This window comes from Haliaeetus albicilla, chromosome 17 (assembly GCF_947461875.1).
Source record: "Haliaeetus albicilla chromosome 17, bHalAlb1.1, whole genome shotgun sequence".
In the NCBI taxonomy this organism is placed as follows: domain Eukaryota; kingdom Metazoa; phylum Chordata; class Aves; order Accipitriformes; family Accipitridae; genus Haliaeetus; species Haliaeetus albicilla.
In genome coordinates this window covers 4,421,255-4,444,084 of record NC_091499.1, presented here as the reverse complement: position 1 = coordinate 4,444,084, position 22,830 = coordinate 4,421,255, and the positions used below count along the sequence as shown (strand labels likewise).

The following is a 22,830-nucleotide window of genomic DNA, read 5'->3' as shown; positions in this document are numbered from 1 at the left end:
TTTGGACAGAGATTGCTCTTGAACTGTTAACTGCAAATATTTCAATATAAAATGAAAGCTATAGCAGCTATTTTGGATTTGGCACCACAAGTCGCATGGCTTTTTTTTCTTCTCCATAATGACATAAAAATAACTCTAAGAATGCAGTATATGATGCAAAATACTTTAAATATTTTAAACTCAGTCTCTTCAAATATTTTCCAGTTTCCACTTAATAGTAATTGCTGCTATGACTGTTCCCATCAGAGTATTTGCCTAATGGAATGTTTTTGAAAGTGAATTTTAAAGGGGAACTAACACAATGAAGGCAAATATTTTATAAAACATGAAGTATTTTCTGAAAATATTTGGCATTTGCCTATTTATTGCTCTATTCTATACACCTAAAAATTAGCATTTAAAGGTCTGTGAGGCTTTAAAATATACAAATGAGCAAAAATCCTCAAACAAAAATTAAAAAGATGTTTTTTAATTGAGTGATAACATTTAATCTTGTTGAATATTCAGAATTGAGGGCTATTTATAGTAATACGTTACTATCTCAGCAGTTTCAAAGAACTGAATAACATTCTGTGCATTTCATTCTCGGTCTAGATCTTTATTCAGGTTCAGATAAGAATGCAGCCACTATAGAAATGAAGTAATTTTACCTCATCGCCCTTTTCTCCAGTAAGCCCAGGAAATCCACGTTCACCTTTGCTTCCCTATGAAAATGTAACATTCGAACAAATATTTTCTATTAGAGAACAATGAATTTCATGCTCTGCAGGGCATTTTATGACCTATATTTAATATATGCTAGTATGAAGCCCTTACAGCAATAGTGCCTAAAACAGAAACTTTAAAATATGCCTCCCATCAGGGTGAAAGGAAACGAGTGGTTTTTACCCAGTAGGCAAACCAGCCAAAAGGCCTGACAGAGACATCTTATTAATACCAAAGAGCTTAAATGCCTGCCGAAATGGAGAAAGTACACTTTCATGGAATTAGGCTCAACTATAGGAGATATCTATACGTCAAACCATGTGGCATTTGATCTGATTACAGTGAAGCAGAGTTTTGATCGATGACAGTGAAACTGCAAGTCCCATGGGAACACGGTGCAAAGGCACAGGGCGATCCAGCTGTTGCACGCTCGAGGGAGATAGGGGAAGCTTCCTTCTTCACCACAGGATTCTTGCGTGCCTGACTCACCTAAAACGAGCCTATAGATTGCAACATCCTACTGGACAGTCAGATCTGAGCTAGCTTTAATGGGCGCAAGACACAGAAGAGCTATCCTGGCTTGGGACCTAACTCAGGCTATTTTGCTTACTGTCCTGAGAGAAAAGGCAAACTGACACAGAAAAAAGGGCTGAACCGTAAAAAATCGTTTGCAACTTTAGGCTGCTCAGATGCTACAGGGATAGGGATCAGACAAAAAAGTCTCAGAAGTAAGAGCCTGGCCTTTTAACAAGCAACAAAGCCATGTAAAGTACTCTCTTCAAACTTACCTTTGGCCCTTCTCTACCAGGGATGCCTGGAGGACCTCTTGTGCCAGGATCACCCTGAGGAACAGAGAGAAAGTGACAAATAACCATTTTTGTGACACGGGCAGAAGGTCTGATCGATGCAGACCGCTTCCTTCCTGCCTCCGTGACCATCCCTTTGTTTTACCCCAAAACCTTCTCTTCGGTCCTTTCTCTCTTCTACACGATGTACTTGTTCAGATAGCCTTCCTTCCTTCCCTCCCCATCTCTCTCACACTCTGCTCAAACCATGCTAACAGATTTTTAGCTTCATTTTGAGAGGACTCATAAATGCCTTCATTGTGGATAGTCCCAGACACACCTCTGATCAGGTTTGAGCAAACCATCTTCCTTTTAAGGGGTAGGTAGAGAAGAAAGCTACTTCTTACTCTCACCAGCTTCAAATTTATAGTTATTTTAAATGTGATTCCTGCTCTGTTGACAGAAGCATTTTCCAGCTAAATTACAATCTTACAGAAGTGCTAACTACGAACCACAGAGAAATGAAGAATGGAGCATAAAGAATCAGTAAGAGAGAGAATTGATAAAGAGGTAGAAAAGCAGGTACAGGAGAAAGACAGTACAACTGCAAACAGAAAGACTCAGGGAAAAGCCCAAAGGTAGACCTAAAAGAAATCAGATTTGGGAATGCGAAAGTCAATAAACCCTAAGTACATGTATTAATAAAGGATAGTAGAATAGGATAATCCCTCTCTTCAGAAATGATGTGTGCTTTTCATATTGAAATCCTCCTGAGCACACTTTTCATTCTGGAATATGGCAGACCACTTCAAATGTCATTATTTTTCAAAATAATACCTTAGAAATTCTAGACTATTTTCCCCATTCGGTGTATTACCAACCTTAATGCTACAAAGTAAAGCAGAGAATGGGGTATACTTGTAGCAATTCATACTGTGGACTGGATGTGCTGAACAGGCACTTGCTGGCTACTACCTCACATACCTTTCAAACTCTATTTTGCAAAATTCCTACAAAATGCATTTCTTGAGTATTTTTTAAAAACAAAACAAAAATCAACAAAAATCTCAAAATTATTTTGGGCTAGCCAAGTAGGTCAGAATTGAACCTATAGAAACTTTCAGGTGTATATTCTGGTTTAAAAAGCATGCTTATAGTAAACAAAGACATTTAACCTCTGAAAGCGCTTACCTTCAGTACAGCACCCATGTCTCCCACAAGTGGCAGTGCGATCTGAAATTAAAAAAGGCAGCGGCAGTTAATGTTTTACACAACACTACCGATTCAGATGGGTTCTCACTGGTTCTAAAGTTTATATTGTTGCACACATAGCTGATTACATATATATTGGTTGAAGCTATTTTTTTACGAAAAATCAAAAGAAAAATCAGGGTTTCAAATATAGTTAAATATCGCTCTCTATCCAACCTAACAATGAAATTCTTCTTTACAATTCCAATGAAGTTCCTTAAACCATGACAACAGCATAACTCCAGAACATAGTAAATTTCACTTTAAAATAATAATAATAATAATAATAATAATAATGTATTGTTGTTTTTGTGGCATACCAGCAACCACTTATCGCTGTTGGAAAGTCTCACAGACTATTCTCACCTGATTATCTTCAATTGTTTTCCTTCTGCTTTCTCCTAGGTTCTGACTCTAACATGAACTGTAGCATGAACTGTGGAGATGTCAAAGCTAACTTCAATAAACTAGCTCAGATACTGGAAATAATCCAGCTACAGCAACATAAGCAACGTATGCAGTATTTTGTCCTGCCTTTAAACATTAAGAATTAGTGCAAAACTCTGTGGTGCCACCGCTAAATTGCCACCAATACTAAAGCTAACGCATTTAAAGCTCAATCAATAGGTTTACACTGTACTGCAATGTATCTCAGATTTCCAAATGCTGCCATTAAACCTATATTTAAAGACTCCCTGTAAAAACTGATTGCACTGGTTATCATCAGCTTCACTCACAGACTCTGCAATTACCAATGCTGATTTCTTCTTCTTGCAATTGCTAAAGCAAAAATAGCCCTGCGCATGCTATAAAATTAGACACATTCAAAATTTGCTACCGCTTTTGTTCAGTCTGTTTCAATCATTCCCATCTTGAAGAAGAAAAATAAAATGTAAGCACTTTTGTAGCGTATTAGAAAAACTGTCGGTTGGTAGCAATGGGTGTCAAATACCAGCTCAAGAGAAGCACTGCTGAACGTACTTAACCATAGGTGTAATCAGGAGTACCCCATTTACAGGGTAGCATCACCACCTCTGAAAGCACGCTGAGTTTTCTGGGCTGAGACACAGGCACCTAACGCAACCTAAGGATGTAACTATGTAAGCTATGAAGTCCATCCTCTGCACAAAGGTAGACTGTACGAAGACAGTGTCACCTGCTCTTAAAAACTTGTAACAAGGCTTAAAACCAACCACCACATCCCTACGTGGCTTGACTTTTCATCCTTTTCCTTGTGGCAACATTTTACAGATAGGCAGGCCATTACCACGTCATGTCTTGGTCTTTCTGCTGGACTACACAAGTGTAATTTCCCATCTCTCCTCTTCTCGAATGTTCTTATTTTAGCTGCAACAGCACTTTATGATACAGACCCCTAAACCCTCAGCGTGAAAGGGTCCTAACATCCAGCTGCAGGGGCACGCCAGCTACAAGAGCAAGCCTGCTGCGTTTGTGCCATACAGCCCGTCTGCTCTGTACGCACAGCAAGTCCAGCCTAACTGCGAGCGTACCGGAGAGTCAGAGCTGTGTATGCTGAGCTCCAAATAAGTGTATGGTATGTGATGGGCTTTTGAAAATGTTAAAATGGCCTTAATTCTCCGGACTCGCTCCTGCTTGCTAGAGTTTCCTTTAAAAGTGTTCTCTCCAAAAAGACTATTTCAGGAGAGCAAAAGGCAGTAATTCTCCTGTTAGTAAGTTTTACCATTTAGATCTGTCTGTTTAACAGTGGCATCAGATTTTTTACTCACATTTAGTTTACAGTGCACTGTGCCTTCCAGAGCTATTCTACTTAGGGATATTGTTTTTTCTCATTAAGCACTTTATGCTCATCTGTCTTGAGTTTAATCTTGTTGACTTCAGACTGTCTCTGAATTTTAAGTTTTGATTATATTTTCAAAAAGCTAGCAATCTTTCCCAGTCCAATTGCAAGTGTTTATATCTACTCATGCTAATGAAATTAAATCACTGACAAGAACCAGGCATGGGAGAGACCATTCTTTCCAAGAGTTGGGTCTCCAGTTGTTGGGACTCCAGACAGGAGCAGGAATAACAACTGAAGTTTTGCCTTTATGCCAATTTTGCAGATATGCACATTTGACTCTCCTGACTCCCAAGTAAAATAATCAATTATCTTTAAGAGTAAGGTTTGGTCTGAGGCACATGCAGGCTTTCTGGATCTTGCAGCGCTCAACTTCGCAAAATCTGTAAAGCTATAGCATTGTTAAATAAAAATCACTGCTGTAATACATACCCGAGAGGAGATGATAACTTCTAAAGTGTGGTGAAAGATCAGAATTTATTTAGTATTTTTGTTTTCAAACCCAGCCACTTAACTTTTTTTTAGTGCTAAAGGGAATTTATTGCTTTAGAGACTAACTATTCTCAGAATTTCATTAAAAATGAATGTCTCTCTTCTGCAGCACAGCAAAATTAACTTTGGAATCCCCAAACTTTTCTCTTCAGTCTTTTAACAGGAATTATCACAGTATGCTCCTTAAAATTTGCATTATACAGAACTGCTTCGGAGACTGAGGAACACTATGCCAAGTTATAGCCTGGCAGAAACTCTAGTATACAAACTGTAACACCTGAAAACAAGGTACTTATCCTGTATATGTGAACATAAGTTTAATTTATACTGCAATGTAATCAAGTAAACAAACAAACAAAGGATCTAATAATTGAAAAATCAAACTAATTTCATCAATTGGACTTCTACACTTGCTAGGTTCTCTCACCTCCTTTAAATTTAAAATATTTGCACCAAAGCAAATGCCCAAGCTTTCTGTGTATACATACAGGATCACCTGGAGGGCCTGGTAGTCCTGGTTTTCCATCTCTTCCTGGAGTGCCCTAGAAAAAAATGTAAAATTTGATGGCCTTAAACCATTGTCGAGGGACACATTACCTCTTGCTGTATATATAGAGAACTGTCACTTACATTAATACCAGGGGTACCTGGAGTTCCTGGTAATCCTGGGGGTCCCCTAGGGCCCTAAGAGCAGGAAAGGTCATTTAGGATTTAAGACTATTTTTCTTTTACTGTAAACATCTTAAACTTAATTATTTTTTTAATATTAAAGAGAAAACTTATATCCTACCTGCACACCTGTGGACCCAGTTGGACCTACAGGACCCTGAAAGAAATCTCCAAATAATCAGTAGTTACACTTTTTGGGACAAGGGAGATGAAATTCATAGAAAAATACTGAATGTGGGATATTGGTACAGTTCGCATTGCAAGAAAGACTTGCTCTAAGATTTGGCTTTAAATCCAAATCTAATTTTGCCAAAATCAGAGAATTCAAGATTTTGCTGAGGCCCATTTTTATGGGCAAGTAATACCAAAGAATAATGATCTGTGGTGAAACTTGCTATTTAGCTAGGAGATTCATAAGAAAAGTTGATATTCAGTTGAACAAAAACAAATTAGATTGTTTAAATATAAATGGGTAATTTTAAAAATTCAGATTTGAAATTATTTGAACTGAATAAATTGCTTTTAAGGATAATTATTTTAGATTAAGATCTCACTGTGAAACTCTAGTTACCTTGTCAAATATTTTCTCTCTGTATCTGAGTCCTGCCAATAAACTGAACTGTATCGGCTGACTATATGGGTCTGGACTGAAGAGAGATTGCCCTGTTCACCACAGTAGAACTCATGTAATAACATGTACCACCTACCATCTACACCATCAATATCATCAATTTTTTTACTGAATACTCTGAGGACACTGGAGATGGCTTTATTTAAAGGCAATAGAAAGAAAGAAAGAAACCTGGGAAACAAGCTGAATAACTGAAACAGTTACTACTATACAAGTTTAGTATGAATTTACACTGCATCAACTTGCTTAGTGTTTGAATTATAAATGCGCAGAACTGTGTGAAGCAAACTGTGCAAAATCAGGACTTCCTGGCCCAGTACCTGGCATGGTAAGATTCTTATTTATAAGCAGTAGACCTAAGCTTGTAATTAGCAGTCATCACAAATGCAAAAGCTAGGAGCTGATGCAAAGTCTTCCACATCTCTTCCATGTGTCTTTGCCTTTTCCAGTACCAGCATGGATTTCAAAATGCCATCAGCTATGATGTTGAGTATACCTCTTCTCTTGTACCAGTACTCAGGCTGGATTTTGCTGACAACTGCAAACAATTGTTGCTGACAAACAGACACAGGTAGTCTGAAGATGTCTCAACACCATCACTAGGAAGCTCATCTGTAGAGTAGCCATTGACTCTTTCAGTTCTCCAAGGCTTCCATTTCTCACTTAGCACTAGATCTTTCTGGGTCTGGATAAAGGGAAAAGACGCTGAGTTGGGAGTCGAGTCAGAAGGGAGTTCGTGACCTGGCTTTTTACTATCCTTTGTTTACTTGTTGCAGTTTTCTCAGCGATGTACAGTGAGAAGCCCAAATTCTGGGTGTTGGTATACTTACTGGTGATCCCTGAATGCCTATTCCCGGGGGCCCCATCTCCCCAGGTGCTCCTTGTACACCAGGTAGTCCTCTTTCTCCCTGAGAAAGGTACAAGGCTTTCAGTTACGACAGGTCTGAAAATGTAAACTAGCATATTATCCTTTTTTTTTTTTACTTTATTTTTTAGAAACAGAAATAATATATTTTTTATACCTTTGGTCCACGTGGACCGGGGTTTCCAGGAATACCAGTGGGACCCTAAAAAAAAAAAAAAAAACAAAACAAAAAAAACAACCCAGGAAAAAAAACAAATTACATTTTGAAATCAAAGAGACTAGCTGAATTTTATTGCCAAAGTTAGACAGCCTTTATAAATAAACTATGACAGATTTACATATGTCTTTGTTGTTAATACCACTGTCACTAGGAGCATGTGTGAGCCTTACACTATTTCTAGACTATATTTTAGTGCACTTACAATACCGCTATAACATATATTTCAATTTTGAAATTACATCCAAAAAAATACTTGTTCTGATTTCTTTCACTGCACAATGAGAATTCTTTAACAGTTGTCCCTACAAGAAATAAAGTCATAAAAGCCTTTTCAGATTATGGACTTACTGGTCTTCCAGGCAGACTTGGTCCAGGAGGTCCCACATCACCTTTTGGACCTGGATGTCCAGGCGGTCCCATAATCCCACCAGGGTCCCCCTACAAGATAAATTTGAATTGCTAATTGAAATGTCAGAATTTCCTCTTATGAAAAAACTCTAAATATTATCAAGGTTATCCTAGAAAGTGCCAGTACTTTGAGGAGAAATAGTGAAGAACCACTCCCCGCCATTTTCCTCCAAAAAGTTACAGAAGAGGAGGAGGCATGGATTACACAACCACTAATAGTAACTAGAATTCTCTTCGTTTTCCATGCTTGCAACACATCTGATCTACATTTCTTTGTCCCCAAGCCCCTAATACGCAGGTCGTCATTAAATCCTGCCAATTAATTCATAGTAACAGCTTTAAACTGTCTCTTTCCAGCTATCTATCCCTAGTGCTAAACCCCGGTCTCCACCGTATTCCTGTTTACATCCCTATTTCTTACTTCAATGCATGCAGCATCTCTTACTCCACATCTCTACAACTCCTCCTGCTTACACAGGTGAATTCGTGCCCTTTATTATGCTGTCCTCTTGTATTTTACACGCTCCTGCATCATTCTCTGTGATTCTTTCTGAATCCACTACTTCCTATTTTGCAAGATGAGTACATTTTGTCATTGTTCCACAGCAATTTTCTTCTCCCACCTTTTTATCAGCTCATTTCGTCAAGCTGTTAATGGATTTTATTTGTTTCCCTTGTACCCCCCACAATGTATAAATACCATAACACATCACACAGCTCACAGTATGCCTGTACATCCTCTTCTCTCCCCTTCTCTACATTCAATATAGACACACATACCATTTTTGACTCTTGCTGAAGGAGCTGAATTCTAACTAAGGGATTTCTCCACAGCAAAATACAATGCCATGAAGAGCTTGGCTCACATCTGAGACAGTATAGCTGCCCCAGTGCTCTGCCAAGAGGAATATATCTGACTGTGAAGTGGGATTTTACACATTAGTCTAGTTAGGACACTACACTGAAAAGGCTGTTCTGTGGTCAGGACCCAAACCGACATTTCTGCACTGCACAGATTTAATGTAAGAGCCCAATGCAACCTCCTTGAAATATTACTTAAATTATGAATCTAAAGAGCAATTGGGTTGCCAAATTGGCCTGCAGCAGGCAGGGGGTTGCTGCTTGTACATTTTAAAATCAATTCATAAAGCAGCCACACAGATGCGCTACAGAAGAATCAAAGGTTACTTCAGAGATGACAGTCTAATATGCTCTAACATATCAAGCTTAATTAAAACCACTTAAAACATACCTTGTCTCCTTTTACTCCTGGGTTTCCTGGTACCCCATGCTCTCCTGGTAAGCCCTGGAATTAAGAAAAATATAACTGTACATTTTTATAGCTATTAGCTTACAGATTATCTAAAATTACAGATGAAAATGAGTTTACACTGGATTATTTACTGTGCATTAGTATTGACCCAAAATGTCAAACAGTACAAGTTAATGAATGCTTCTTTAATCAACTATGTGAATCACTTTTCTTGAAATTGAAATGTAATAATCAAGATTATTTTCTGGACCCTATCAGGGCAGAATGGCAGAGACTGACAGGTTTATGTCTTCAATTTCAAAATAATTCCAAGTCTTGAAAATTAATCATTTTTTCAAGGAAGGTGGTAGCAGGTACAAACTTAAGTTTTAAATAAGTGTCTCATCTTTTTTGCCTATGAAGGGCTGCATGATTTCCTACACTAGTTAATTATTCAAATTTGTACCTTAAAAGCCTCATTGAATTTCTACTCCTGCACATTACTTAATCCACCAAATTCCTTTAAAATGTTTTAGATATTTAATGGACAGTCAAATATTTTCAGCAAAATAAATATATGCCATCCTTTCTTTTGTCTAAATCTCATCTTTCACATTTTGATTTTAACTTCAGCATTATCCCTTGCCCTTTTCATGACGGATTTGTTAGAAATGGAGAGAAATGAAATAGATTAAAATCTAAATAGAAACTATTTAAATAATAGGGAAGGTTAAATTGTGTTCTCTTATTAGGCTGTAACAAATAGAGAAAAATTCTTCCATAACCCTTCAATGCTATTCAACCAACTATTGTATCGAGCAGTTTGTTAAGAATACCAGTAATTTCCACAGTAAATGATAAAACTGCCAAAACTGAACAGTAAAATCTAAGTATGATACTTAATCCAGAATGGAAAATGAACTTTCCGAGAAAAAGACAAAGAGTTTTGTGAACAGACATATGAAGGATGACAACATTTTCATGCCAGTAGTGAGGGTTCAACAGCTGTGTGTTTGCTTTCTCTGCTGTATTTTCTTCTTAATACGGACAGACAGCTACTGGTTTCACCCAGCCATCCAAATTAAAAGCATAAGGAAAAAAAAAAGAAAGTACCTTAATGAAGAATATTCTCCTTATAGCAACACAAAATCATTATAAAAATATATGGAAGTTTAAATTTACTGATTATGGATCAGACACCGCATCATACCCTATCTTCTTTTAATATTGACATAAAATATATACAGTCTATCTTCTTTCCTAAGAATTTCTCTGATTTTTTTTTTTTTTTGGACCAAGATTAAGGGTTATCTTAGGAAAGGAAAGAAGCAAATCTGATCTGCTGGATGACTTTTTGATGATGTATGTGAAAGCAAAACAATTTTCAACCTTTCATAATTTTTATCATGCTACATAAGATGAATTATTATATTTGTTAACCCATAATGTTTCATCTTTAGAAGATAAAAAAAATGAGCCTGAAACTAAATACATGTTTCTATAATGTGTTTAAATATATGTTTTTATATACTAGAATTGTGTGTACAAATGAGTCTCCAAGATCATCTATATCTAGGATCTACATATATTATATGTAGTATTTATTTGTTCATAGTGTCAGTTGATCAAAGATCCAGCAGAACAGCAGTTTCAAAAGCAGCATTTATGAACTCAAGAGGGATGATGGCAACACAAGCAAACCAGAAATGCAGTATTTCGTTATCTTTCACAGTAAGATTGGGGATCTATATATAAAGAAAAGCACACCAGAAAAGGCTTACAAACTATTGTTATAGAAGACAGGTAGATTAGATACAATTTAAAAAATGCATGCCCCAACTGAGTAGGAAAATAAGGTATAAAGAAACAGTCAATAAGTAACACAGTACAAAATGATTACATGCGGATCTGAATACTAGTTTTTTTTCCCTGCCAGGAGCTGAAGATGCCGTACTCCAGCTGTCACTTTGCTTACATCCCCAAGAGTTTTAACAGGTCAACAATAAAAAGTCTTCCAGCTGTGTACCACTCAGAACTGTATTTTTATATTAATAACGTATATGACTTAAAAGTCTGTTCAAATTAAGAGTTGTCTTCCACAAACTAGTCTCGGAGTGTGTGTGGAGAGGCCTAAGACAAAATGCAGCAACAGCAGCTCCTAGATGCTTCTGTTTGTAGAAATAAGATAAAAACCAAAACGAACCCACACAGCAAAGATCAAAATCTCAATTCTTTTCAGATGAATGGCTTAACTGCTAGGCTGAAGCTAACCTCTCCATTGTCTGCTTTTCTTGGTCCACTTCTTGGATCTCAAACCTCCAAAATGGTACTTAAAAACCATTTTATGGTTTATGGAGGAAGGGAGGGAGGAGAACCGGGCTTCACTTGTTAGGTTATGTGACAACACCAGTGTTGTGGACCCAAACCTAATTTCAGTTTACAGGGGGGATTAGGCAGAACATAGTTGCCTGCACACCTAAAAAGAGGTTGCGCTATAATTTGGAAGGGAGACAGGCAGCCACCTCCTCAGAAGAGGCCTTCTGCTATACTAGGGTGTCAAGGCAAATGCCCAGGGAATTTTCAAGCTTAGCATAACGATGCCTAATAGTTTAAGATGTTTCCTAGAGTATTCAGACTGGATTGAAGTTTCACCTGCGCTCTTCCCGCCCGGAGGCACAAGGGTTACAGATGTGCTGGATCTCGGGGGATGCCCCTACCAGTTTGGGGGATCCTGACTGGCCAGCAGACCCATCAGTCTGTTGCCCAGCGGCGTAACGGTTACAGGCACACTAAAACCCCCATGATGGAGGCCTTGACATGACTTGACAAACCCCAACCAGTCGGCCGACCTCAATGTGGGGCACCCGAAAGTGTAATAACTACAGGCACATTAAAACTCTGCTGAGGCCCCCCACTGCCGCGACAATCCCGACCCATCGGCTCTGCACCCACAGGCATAAAGGTTACGGGCACACTACATCTCTGGTGAGGTGTCCCGTCCCCCCCGCTCCTCCTGGAGGGCCTCCCTCAACAGGCCATGATCTGGAGGTTCAATAAACCATCTGTATCTTGTTTCTGACACTATCTGACAGCCTGTAGTGAATCTGGATATTGGGGTTTATCTAAGAAGCATTGAGATGAGAGCTTTTACCCTCCTTGATTATCTCACGCTCTCAATCGTTCCCTTGTTAAGAGTTACGTTCGTCAGGTCCTGACTTCCCTTTCCAGCTGGGAGATTGTTGCTCGTCCGGGATGGACAACTTGGGCAGCAAGTTGTCTTGGTTTGTGTTGTGCAGCTGCTCACAGCTACCAGTCTCAGGTGTTAGTGACTCAGGTCCCTGGCAATTGTTTCCATGCATCTCCCTGATCTCCATGACCTTCCCCCATTTCCAGAACCTTTCCTCCAACCAGATCTTCCCTTTCTTTCTGGAGAGAACACCTCTTTCCCTTCAGGAAACCTTCTATTTTGGCACCACTTCTTCTTCCGGGTGGCCTCACCCCTCGGTTCCTGCCATCTAAATTAACTGGAGACCCCGGGATGTGCCACTTTTGTTTAGTCCAGGTGCTATCAAAATTAAAAAGCAGCCTCTACTGTTGCATCTAACAAGTAATAGGCTTCTGCTTGACAAGTCAATTGTTCAGGTTTTGACATTCTTGCGTGGACGCATAAACACATATTGTCTGCCACCTGTCAGTGTTCACAAATTAAGCTATTTTTCACCTGTGGCAACCATATAATGGCTTTAGGTGCTTTATGACTGTCAGTAAGGCTCTGCACAATTAAATTGGAATATCAACCAACAATCATAAGAATAATCTCTCATTCCACTTTCTGCATAAGTATTTTAGTAATTTAATCTATTAAACAGTAATTAAAAAAGGAGTTTTCTATTAAATTATTTCCAACAAATACTTTTACTCTGGCTGAGGATTTTAATATTGTCTCTTGTTTTAACAGAATCATGTTTTGCTTTGAATATGAGTTTTACTCATAAATCTGACCTAAATTCTAAGATAATAAACATAATTGTTTATTCTATTCACCTTATTATTCTTTACCCCTTTTAAAGGAAGTAAAACAATTCAGAATAATACAAAACCATAGACAGAAATAAGGAAGGCCATGTGTTTAAATCCTTGGGGTACTCTTACTTTCCCTGTTTCTTCTCATTTTGCTCTACACACACTGTCCTTTCCAGCTCATGATGTAACAGTATTAAAACTTTGCTGGAGATCTTTTAAATTTTCACCTACTCCTGTGAGATAAGAGTGATTTTTGTAGAGCTAATTATCTGTGAATCAGACAGATTAGTATTATCATTCTTACTTGTTCAGCTGGTAACACAAGGATGAAAAGAACACAAGCAAATGGCAGAACTCTATCCTGCGGCATCCCATACTACTGTGCTTCAAGACCTGATTGCTATAGTACCACGCACAAGAGGAGCACCTATGATAACCTCTGTGGTACTGCTTCACCGGCTAACTGTTCACACACCATGCTTCTCCAGGTTGGTGAAACTGCACAATACATACAACTTCTCCTGGCAGTCCCCTGGGTCCGACAGGTCCTGGAGGTCCTGGCAGTCCCTGTGAAATGATAGAATACACACTTGAGGTTAAAGTCAAGACACCTGTTGGAATTTGGTGTAAAGCATTCTCATATATAAATAAATCAAAACATCTGGCATTAAGAATTATCTTCTACATGGAGTAAGAAGTACAGAGTTTGCTCATTCTCCCTTAACCTAACGTTTAGTCCAATAAATCTTTGGGACTGATACATACAAAATCCAAAGTATGTATACAAAGCAAATACAAGTAAATAAAAAAGCACTACCTAAAGGGAAAGACAAAACAAAAGGAGTAAATCAACATTTCTTCCCTCAAGGGAGATATCTAGAAGTGATTTTTTTTACTACGTGGTAGGTGTTCCTTCTCTTTTTGGAACAGATCTCATCATAAGGACTCCAGAGCACTGAAAGAAAGGGGGACTGAAATGTAGAGATAAAAGGATGACTTGGTGGAAACCTAATGATCCTTTGGATCTCTATGAGCCTTTTCTGGAAGGTATACAGTGTGAGGGTGACCTAGATTTCCAGTGCAGTAACAACAATTATTTCGGTAGCTCCTACCAAGGAAGGACATTAGCCTCCAAAGAGCAGTCTAAGGAGTTAGAGTGGAGAATCATTTTTAAGACCACAGTTTCACGGACCCTGTAGCTGCATCTATTCCCCCTGGGACTTCTTTTGACGATCTAAGGAACTTGGGTACTATCACATCCAACGTGTATAGTATTGGGTGGAGGTTACATTTTCACAGTTTCCAATTCTACCTTTATTTGATACAATTCAAGGCATCATGAGAGATTCTCAAGAACACTTGTGCTTCAGTTACTTTCTTCAAAGAGAGGCAATGACTCTGCAGTCTCAGGATTCAACATAGGAACCGCGAACGTACTGGCAGTGGTACCCCCTGCCTCACTGATGGATGAAGAGAATACACCCAGCTACTGGTGGATTTGTAATTGCAAAATGGGTACTCATATTCTTGAGTGACCAAATAACATTTAAGCTTTGCATAAATATTCCTTGCTGACTGATGCTGAGATCAACAAGAATTTTATGAACTAAAATTGCCATGACCCATGCACAAACTTTTGATACAAAGTATTTGCATTTTCTGCCCTTTAATACCAGCTAAAGAGTTGATAGCATTCAGAGTCCTCTTATACAACAACATAGAATGTAATGGCTGTTAATACCACTAAAATACCTTTCACCTACCTTTGATCCTGGATTTCCAGTAAGACCAGGTGGTCCAGGGTCTCCTGTTTCACCCTAATGAGATTGTTTGAGAAAATAAAAAAATCCAAATTTACTGTTATGTCCCTCAGGATCAGCTATGTACCCCAGTGATGTATATAGTACAAGTCAAAAAATACCTTATTTCCTTTTGATCCCTCTATTCCAGTTTCTCCCTGAAAATAGCAGGTACAACCGCAAGAAGTTAAAACTTTAACTTAAATAAGAGTTTTATTTGCTACTTTAAAATATTATAATATAGTTTACAAACTTAACAAATATTGAGAAAGCATTAAAGAATTTCTGATGCCTTCTGCAACCTCTGGAAAGCATTCCTCTTTCAAACTAATTCTGTTTGCAGTTTTTCCTAGTGTTTTAAAGAAAAATTGTTTGAAAACACCACGTTTGCTTAAGAGCTTCTCCAGTCTAAAGCCTATTTGTCACCACTAAGTCTCTACTAGTGACACAGTATTTGTCTCCAAAACCACACATTATTACAGTATGCCTTATTTTGGTCATTATAATATGTTAATCACAAGTATCTGAGCAACCTTCAGTTGTGTATTAAACAACATAACTAGCTTTTGTCAAATGTCATAAGAGAGGACAATAGTTAATTAAAAATAAGCAACACATGTAAACTGACTTTTACAGAATACGTGTTCTGAAAATATCCCCCAAAATAAAAAAATTATGCACATATAAAATGGCTATATGAAAACTGCCTGATGTTAAATGCCACACTGGAAACTGGTAAAACAATTAAAATAATGCAGTTCAGCCCATATATAATTTTGTGCAATAACTGAAAGAAAGAACCTTCAGGGAACAAAAAAAGTATGTACTTTAAACTCAGTTCATGGACTATACCAACTACAGAAATGCTGAAGAACAGGGCATTTCTGGTTTTTATTTATAACCTGTGTGGACCTGATATGTGTGTAAGAAGGAGACAATACATACACTATCCTACATAATCACTGAATCTAATGAAAGTGTACAAAGAAAAGAATTACAGCATGAATACAGTATGAAAATCATATCAAATGTAAATTATTCATATCATCATTAAATCCAGCTATACTTACTGGCTCTCCTTTGTCCCCTTTTTCAGAAGGCTCTCCCTATGGAAACATAGGGAAGAGGTTAACACAGATTTATTTAAAACGGTAAATGGTACATATGTCTGGTTTTGGTGAAGAGTCCTTGAAAAATGTTGTGGTTTTTTTTTTTTTTTAAACCTATATAAAATACAAGTATGTGGACTACAAAAGTTTACTTGACAGATGATGCTCATTTAATTGCAAGACCACGACATGCATGATCCTTTCAAGCAGGAGCACAAGGGAGGGTCAGCAACGTGAACTAAAAAGAGCAATGCTGCGTACAAATCTGAGAAGTTCTCAAACACAAGTGCTTTATAACACACAAAGTCATGAATCTGTCATATCGACAGAGTAAAAACAGTTTCTGCCTGCATGAAAATGGCTTATACACAAGGATATGACCAAAGAAACCAACTGGAAGCTTAACAGCTGAATAGCAAAATGCCTGTTATTCAGTGGATGAAGAACTGGGTACATCACATGTTCCTAGAAAAACACAATACACACCTATCCCCAGTAACACCCCTGCCCTGCCATCTTTCTGGAAAATTTAAACTTAAACCAAAAGATATTAAATTAAGAAGTTTATTTATGAATTTTAATAATTTAAAGCTCCTGTTTTTTCATATAGATATTGAAGATCACATTTGTAACTTGAAAAAGTATGAATGGCGTCTAATTCATGAGGCAATCACTGGTCATAAACTTATATAAACATAATTTTAAACTGGTATTCAGTAAAAGTCTGAATGTGTTTACAGTTAAGGACTTTGCGAGCTGTTGGAACAGGGAAATTCATTTGCGTACGAAAATACTCTCTCAAGGAGGGGCTTGAGTAAATTACTGAGGACATTGAGAGACTAACAGCTTTTCCTATGCCCAAATATATTTTCTTGATCCTGAGTATATTTTCCAAGATTTGATTCATAATCAGTACATTCAGCCACATGCTACTATCACACATAAGCACAGAAGTAAGGAGTTAATTTACCTTTTCTCCTTTTGTGCCAGTCATTCCCAATTCTCCTTTCTGACCCTTTTAACAAAATAAATTATATTTAAAACCTTTTATATTCTAACAAATGCAAATAAACTCCTCCTCTCCTTCAACTGTACTTTGTTCTGTGTAGAGCACAAAATCTTAGCTTTTATTGCAATGGAAATCTGAGCTTTAAACATCTGCAAATTAATTTAAATGACTGTTTTCTATAGCAGACCTGCAGGCTTCTCAATAAAAAACATTGTCAATCCTGTGACACATCCAGAGCACTTGCCTCTCTTCTTCCAAGTTTAAAAGGCATCCAATTGTTAAAAATTCATTCCAGTGTTTAAACAGGACAGATGCCTATAAACAATACGCTGTCATATGGTACGGATTCAGAATTTGACCTCCATGTAATTTTTAGAGGTCAAGTATAAGTATTTTTGGTATAGCAAGTCCCATCATTACAGAGAAACTGCTTTAAATATTCATGATTTACTATTAAAAGTATTTTTTGAATTTCAACATTTTAGAGTCTTTTCTCCCTAACTCGCAGGCCAGCTCATTTGACTTCTCCTCAATGTTATAGAAACCACATACAATTCTTCCCGCATTTTCCCTTTCTGGTTATCATGTATTAGAGGAGACAGGCTCATGTGCTGCACCTGCAGGATAGCACGAGGAGTTGGATATTGGACTACACAGATCAAAGAGCCAGGTGTATCTACAAATCTATTCCTTCAAAGACCATTGTGATAAATCAAATAAAAGGTACTGCATTAAGGGTGGCAGAGCCAGGTTAGATAGGCACTTAGAAATTTCTCCAAATTAATCCAAAATGCTTACAACATCTCCCTTCTGGCCTTTAGGTCCAGGGGTCCCAAGTAATCCTAGTAGTCTTGTATCACTCTGCGAAGAAATATCACCACAAAGATCAGAGAAAAGAACATGTCACCATTTATTTACAGTTACAATTTATTTACCACAACAATTTCACGTAATTTACTAGTATCTGAATTCAGAGGTCCTCATTTACTACTAGAAAGGGATACTAAATGCCTGTGCAGTACATCTAAGTAACGTATTGCAGCAACACATCCTTTGTCACGTGTTCATACTCCAGTCAGACTAGCAGAAGGTGAACAAAAGCATAAAAGGGAAATGTCTATGTTGAATACTGCTATGCAAATCTGTGGGTTTTTTTGGTCTTAACTCAATGCAAAGAATGTATTTTTCTGCTCATTATTACAGTACATTTCTCAAGTATGTTAAAAAGAACAGTAAAAAACATTTCTCTCATATGACAAAAACACAAGCTTTTTACTTTTGAGCAGCATGAAATGTAAAATAGAACTCATTTAAGTCTACTACAGCAGTGAGAGAGAAGGAAAGGGAATGCATATGATCAACAGGGCTCCACACACTGCTTCTCAAAGAAAACAGACAGATTTGAGGACCAGGGGTTCAGGTTGTATACTTGCTCAGGTATTACTGCACTGCATCTATTTACTCTTCCGTACAAGGTAAAGACACAATAAAATACAAAGCAAGCTATTTCCTCTTCACAAAGCCAGGCTCAGACTACCTAAGGGGAACATGTTTTCTTTTAATGACAATGGAAAAAGCAACAAAACCAATGACCCTGAAAAATGAGCTCGAGCGTGGACCCAAGGAGTCCAAGTCCTAGAACATCTGCCGCTGAGCGGAACGGGAACCCTGAGCAAACCAGCTCCCCTCGCCAAGTTCCAGTTTCCGTATCTCTAAAACGGGAAAACATCACGACGAATAAAAGTGCCATGTACCCTCTGTTAATATTTTCAGAAGTTGATAACTGAATATAACCTGAATAAAATTCATAATTATTTTATAAATGTTAATGTCCTGAAGGATCTTCAGTGTTTAGGGTTAGGGCAGTGTTACTACCCTAATTATCAAAATGAGCTCCAGAGCAAGAGGCAGATACCCAAAGAAGGGAACCTGAGTATTGCTGAGAAGGAGCTGACTACTGCTTGACTGAGAACAATCTAGGTGTCTGTTATTATGAGCATACTAGAAGTTATGATTTATTCTGAGCTGTGCATTTCTTTTACATACATGGAGGGAAAAAAAGGGTATTAGACCAAATAACTACTTTTATGCTCTTTGCATATTTATAGGTCATTTGCTCTTTACAACAAAACGTAAGTAAAATAAGCCGAAGAAAAACATCTTAGAAAAGTGATAATGAATTATTCAAGAATAATCTATAATTATTATGAATTATAATGATTTTGATACATTTCCTGAGCAGATCGTGATGTAGTTTCAATTGTTTTGTGTTGCAGTTTCATTTTTGTTTTTACGAGTTGAAGAACATTTTAGATTAAACTGATCTGTATGCCCTTTCCAAAGATGTTTAGAAGCAGGTTTGACTGAAGTGACCTTATATCTATGTACAGAAAACTGGTAAGTAAAAAAGATGACAAGCAGAGGCCTTGAAAGCCCAGGCAAAGGATGATAACAGAGGCCTGCGAGTGTATAAACACAAATCATGAGGCATCATTTACCAATCACTGAAGGAATGTAACCTACAGAGCAGGGCAGAACCAGTTTCTTGGCATAACAAAGAGAACAAAATGCATGTATCGAACACACACAAAGCATCTAATTTACTCTGAAAGCACAAAAGACATAACAAGAAGGAATATAAAGGAATATAAAAATAGTCACACGCCTTGCAAGAACAGGCACAAAGGAAGAACAGTGAGGGAAGAAATGCTCCAGCACTGTCTCCCCCCGCCCCGCCCTTAAGAAATCAGAAGAATCGCAAATAATCTGCTAAGAAACAGAGAAATTATAGAAAAAAAGACATTATTAATTATGATGGGTCTTAAGATCTCTCTCATCGATCCCCCACATTTCTTGGTAGCAGTTTCTCATGATTCCTAGAAACACCAATGAGAAGAAGCCATACTAATATCCTCAGAAAAAAAAAAAAGATGTTAAAATCTCTACAGCAACAAAAATGCAGTCACAATTTAAAAACTTTAAAAAACGAAACTGAAAGAAGACCTTGTGAGATCCTTGAGAACTTGCATAAAATGTTGGAAAATGACAAGACCGTTTCCTGTGGTGTAAGGAATCTCAAAAACCTCAGAATATCACTGAAATATCATCTTACAAATGCAAATAATTGAGGCACATTGCAAATTATATACTGGAATGTGAAGGATTGCTTGGTACCTCCAAGGTGCAGTGAATAAAATCAGCACTCATCATACCACATAATAGCGTGGGGAAAAAAGGAAAGTTACTGGTGCATATACCTGCCTTAATGAATAATCAATGGCAAAGCAGACAAGCTGTCCTTGTCTTCGATGACCTCTTTGATGTCTTAGTCTTGTCCTTGATGGGAATATCCCATTCCCATCATAAAATGTAAAGAAACTAATATGTTTGCTGTAGCAGTTGGAGACTTCAGTTGACTCTAGGAAGATCCGAACAGGTACTTACAGAAAGTTTGCGTATGTAAAACCTGCTACTCGAATCAGAAAGCCATCTCCTCTCTTATCTGAAACTAAACAGCATTTCCCTGTTGAACAGTTAATTGCTCATGACAGAGTCATTAAAAATTTCAAACTAGACAGCTGAAGCAAGAAGAAAGTTGGTAAGCTGTACAGGATTTAAAAGATGATTAATTTATAGACACAGAGCAGCTGGTCTACATTTTTTCCAGAATATTGTTAATTAGGAAATATAAGACACCTTAGGAATTCCTAGAGTCTTATAATGATAAACCCCATAATTTTTGGAGATAGATGCTTGCCAGTTCCTGAAGATCACCACTGTTTGTATTTCCTCCTGCAGAATTAACCTTAAAGGGTCTATCAGGGTAAAAGAGATTAATAGTCCAGAGGTGGGGAATGAGTTACAATAAATATGGTATTGACAGAGGGAGTGGTGCTGATATCAGTGAAAGCTGTCTTTGGCAGGAAAAAGAAACTGGTAAGAAAATGAAAGGTATAAAACCAAAATACAGAAAACTTCAACACATACATATGAAATGGCAGACCTGAACCAGAAACTAAGTCTCCCGGTATGAAAATGGCCCTGTCCAGGACAGCATATAAAACTACGCTGAATTCCTAATGCATATTTCTAAGGTGCTATATATTGATTTGGAATGGATTAAATATCAGAAATATCAAAGAAATCACTTCCGTGATAAAAGCAACTGGAAAGATATGTTTGACATAAATTTCACTCCAGAATCCCTACTCAAAAAAGGATTTTAGTACTCATCTGGGTATGTTATACAAGAAAAATGTCCAGAATTCACCTGCTCTTTATAGTTTGTATTTTAATATTAAAAGAAATGCATGTCTTCCAGGCTTGACCTGCATGACTTAAGGTGTGATACACACAGTGACCTTTGTATTAAGCAAATATTCCTGTAATAGTGCTTCATCAATCTTTGAAATATGATTTTCTAATCAGACAAGTCACATACTCACTTTGGCATTAATTAAGAAAACTTGTGTGAACTTTGAATTACGATCCCTTACAATGGCAGACACTACCACCACTTAAATGATTTGAAAAATCTGTGGTAAGAATTTGAAAGCTCTGTCACGTGGAACACTGTCCTATGCAATTTTAACTTTTTTCTATGAAGTGCTTGTAGCTGCAGGACATTCTATAATTAAGACAGTATTTTTATTAGTCTATAATAAAAACATCAGGACAATTCTCATGGATTGCTAGCAGATCTTTCAATATTACGCCTCCCTGTCTTTTTATTCTACTCTTAGGATCACAACAGAGTAGGTCAAGAAAGAAGAAATGTCAAGTATGGTTTAGAGCAATGAGGTTTAGAAATGGGGAGCTGGTGCTTTACGCTAACAGCTAGGTGGTCCGCCCACCTCCTTTTTGAGTTATACCAGGCAAAAATATGTGAGTAGAAGATGGATGGGAGGTAAGACACATGGCAGCAGGATAGATGACACAGTAGGTACGTGACTGGAGTGCGGCCTGAGCCTCTACAGGGATGCAGAAAGGGGACAGGGAAGGATCTACCTTTTGGATTAATTTGGAATGTGGTTCACAGGGATCAAAGGTGTGGTCATTCCTACCTTACATACTTCTTAGTCATAAACACACACACAGAGACACTATATGAAATCTCCATACCTCATTGTAATGCTTGTTCAATGAATCCAGAATTCCTTTTAGTCCAGAAGGACCCTATACGGAAAAACATGCACCAGAAAGTCATTTTAATTTAACTAATGTTATGTTTACATACCTGTATTCAAAGAGCAGTGGTCATGTAAAAGGGTTTAGATTTTTTATTTGAGTATACAATGAATTATTTTCTGTAAGTTCATTATATCTTTTTTCAGGCACAGTAGAGAGTTTCTAAAACCCTGAGTTTTGAAAACTGGCAACTTCTTTTGGAGTGAATCGATCTTGGAGAGAGGGCAGAGGTGACATCCATATCAATTTTAATACAAATCCCTTCTGGTATGAGCAGCATCTTTGTTCTGCAGCATTTTAAAACTCTTTCCACTAACTCAAAGCACAAGTTTTGATGTAGAAGAAGCTCCTAGTGTAAGTAAACAGCGAGATTTTTAATTTGAAGTACAGAAAGTGAAACTGAGGAATTCCTGAATTCTCCAAAAGACTAATTTCCCAGTTCTGTTAGCATTGCAAGTTTATACTTAAACATACACCTTTCATCAAGAATTTCAACAACAGAGAAGGAACTTCCTACACAACTGTAGGCTTAGGATGGAGAGATTAAAACACATGTGTTTGGGAAAAAATAAAACATTTTTAGACATAATCTGCCATAAACCATAT

At 37.5% G+C, this 22,830-nt stretch overlaps 1 protein-coding gene across 6 annotated transcripts in view; it reads right to left on the bottom strand.

Moving 5' to 3' along the window:
* COL19A1 (collagen type XIX alpha 1 chain) overlaps positions 1-22,830 on the bottom strand; it is a 207,534-nt gene that overhangs the window by 41,311 nt on the left and 143,393 nt on the right. For all 6 annotated transcript variants that reach the window (XR_011328356.1, XM_069804592.1, XM_069804595.1 and 3 more), the window contains 17 exons: positions 22,159-22,212; positions 17,836-17,898; positions 16,999-17,043; positions 15,990-16,025; positions 15,042-15,077; positions 14,884-14,937; positions 13,634-13,687; positions 9,098-9,151; positions 7,786-7,875; positions 7,375-7,419; positions 7,183-7,260; positions 5,843-5,878; positions 5,683-5,736; positions 5,541-5,594; positions 2,682-2,723; positions 1,494-1,547; positions 651-704 (listed from right to left, as the gene is read on the bottom strand). Coding sequence is in view for 5 of the 6 variants with exons in the window: in XM_069804592.1 (XP_069660693.1) it covers positions 651-704; positions 1,494-1,547; positions 2,682-2,723; positions 5,541-5,594; positions 5,683-5,736; positions 5,843-5,878; positions 7,183-7,260; positions 7,375-7,419; positions 7,786-7,875; positions 9,098-9,151; positions 13,634-13,687; positions 14,884-14,937; positions 15,042-15,077; positions 15,990-16,025; positions 16,999-17,043; positions 17,836-17,898; positions 22,159-22,212 (903 nt within the window). In the remaining variant the exon portion in view is untranslated. The remainder of the gene's footprint in view (positions 1-650; positions 705-1,493; positions 1,548-2,681; positions 2,724-5,540; positions 5,595-5,682; positions 5,737-5,842; positions 5,879-7,182; positions 7,261-7,374; positions 7,420-7,785; positions 7,876-9,097; positions 9,152-13,633; positions 13,688-14,883; positions 14,938-15,041; positions 15,078-15,989; positions 16,026-16,998; positions 17,044-17,835; positions 17,899-22,158; positions 22,213-22,830) is intronic.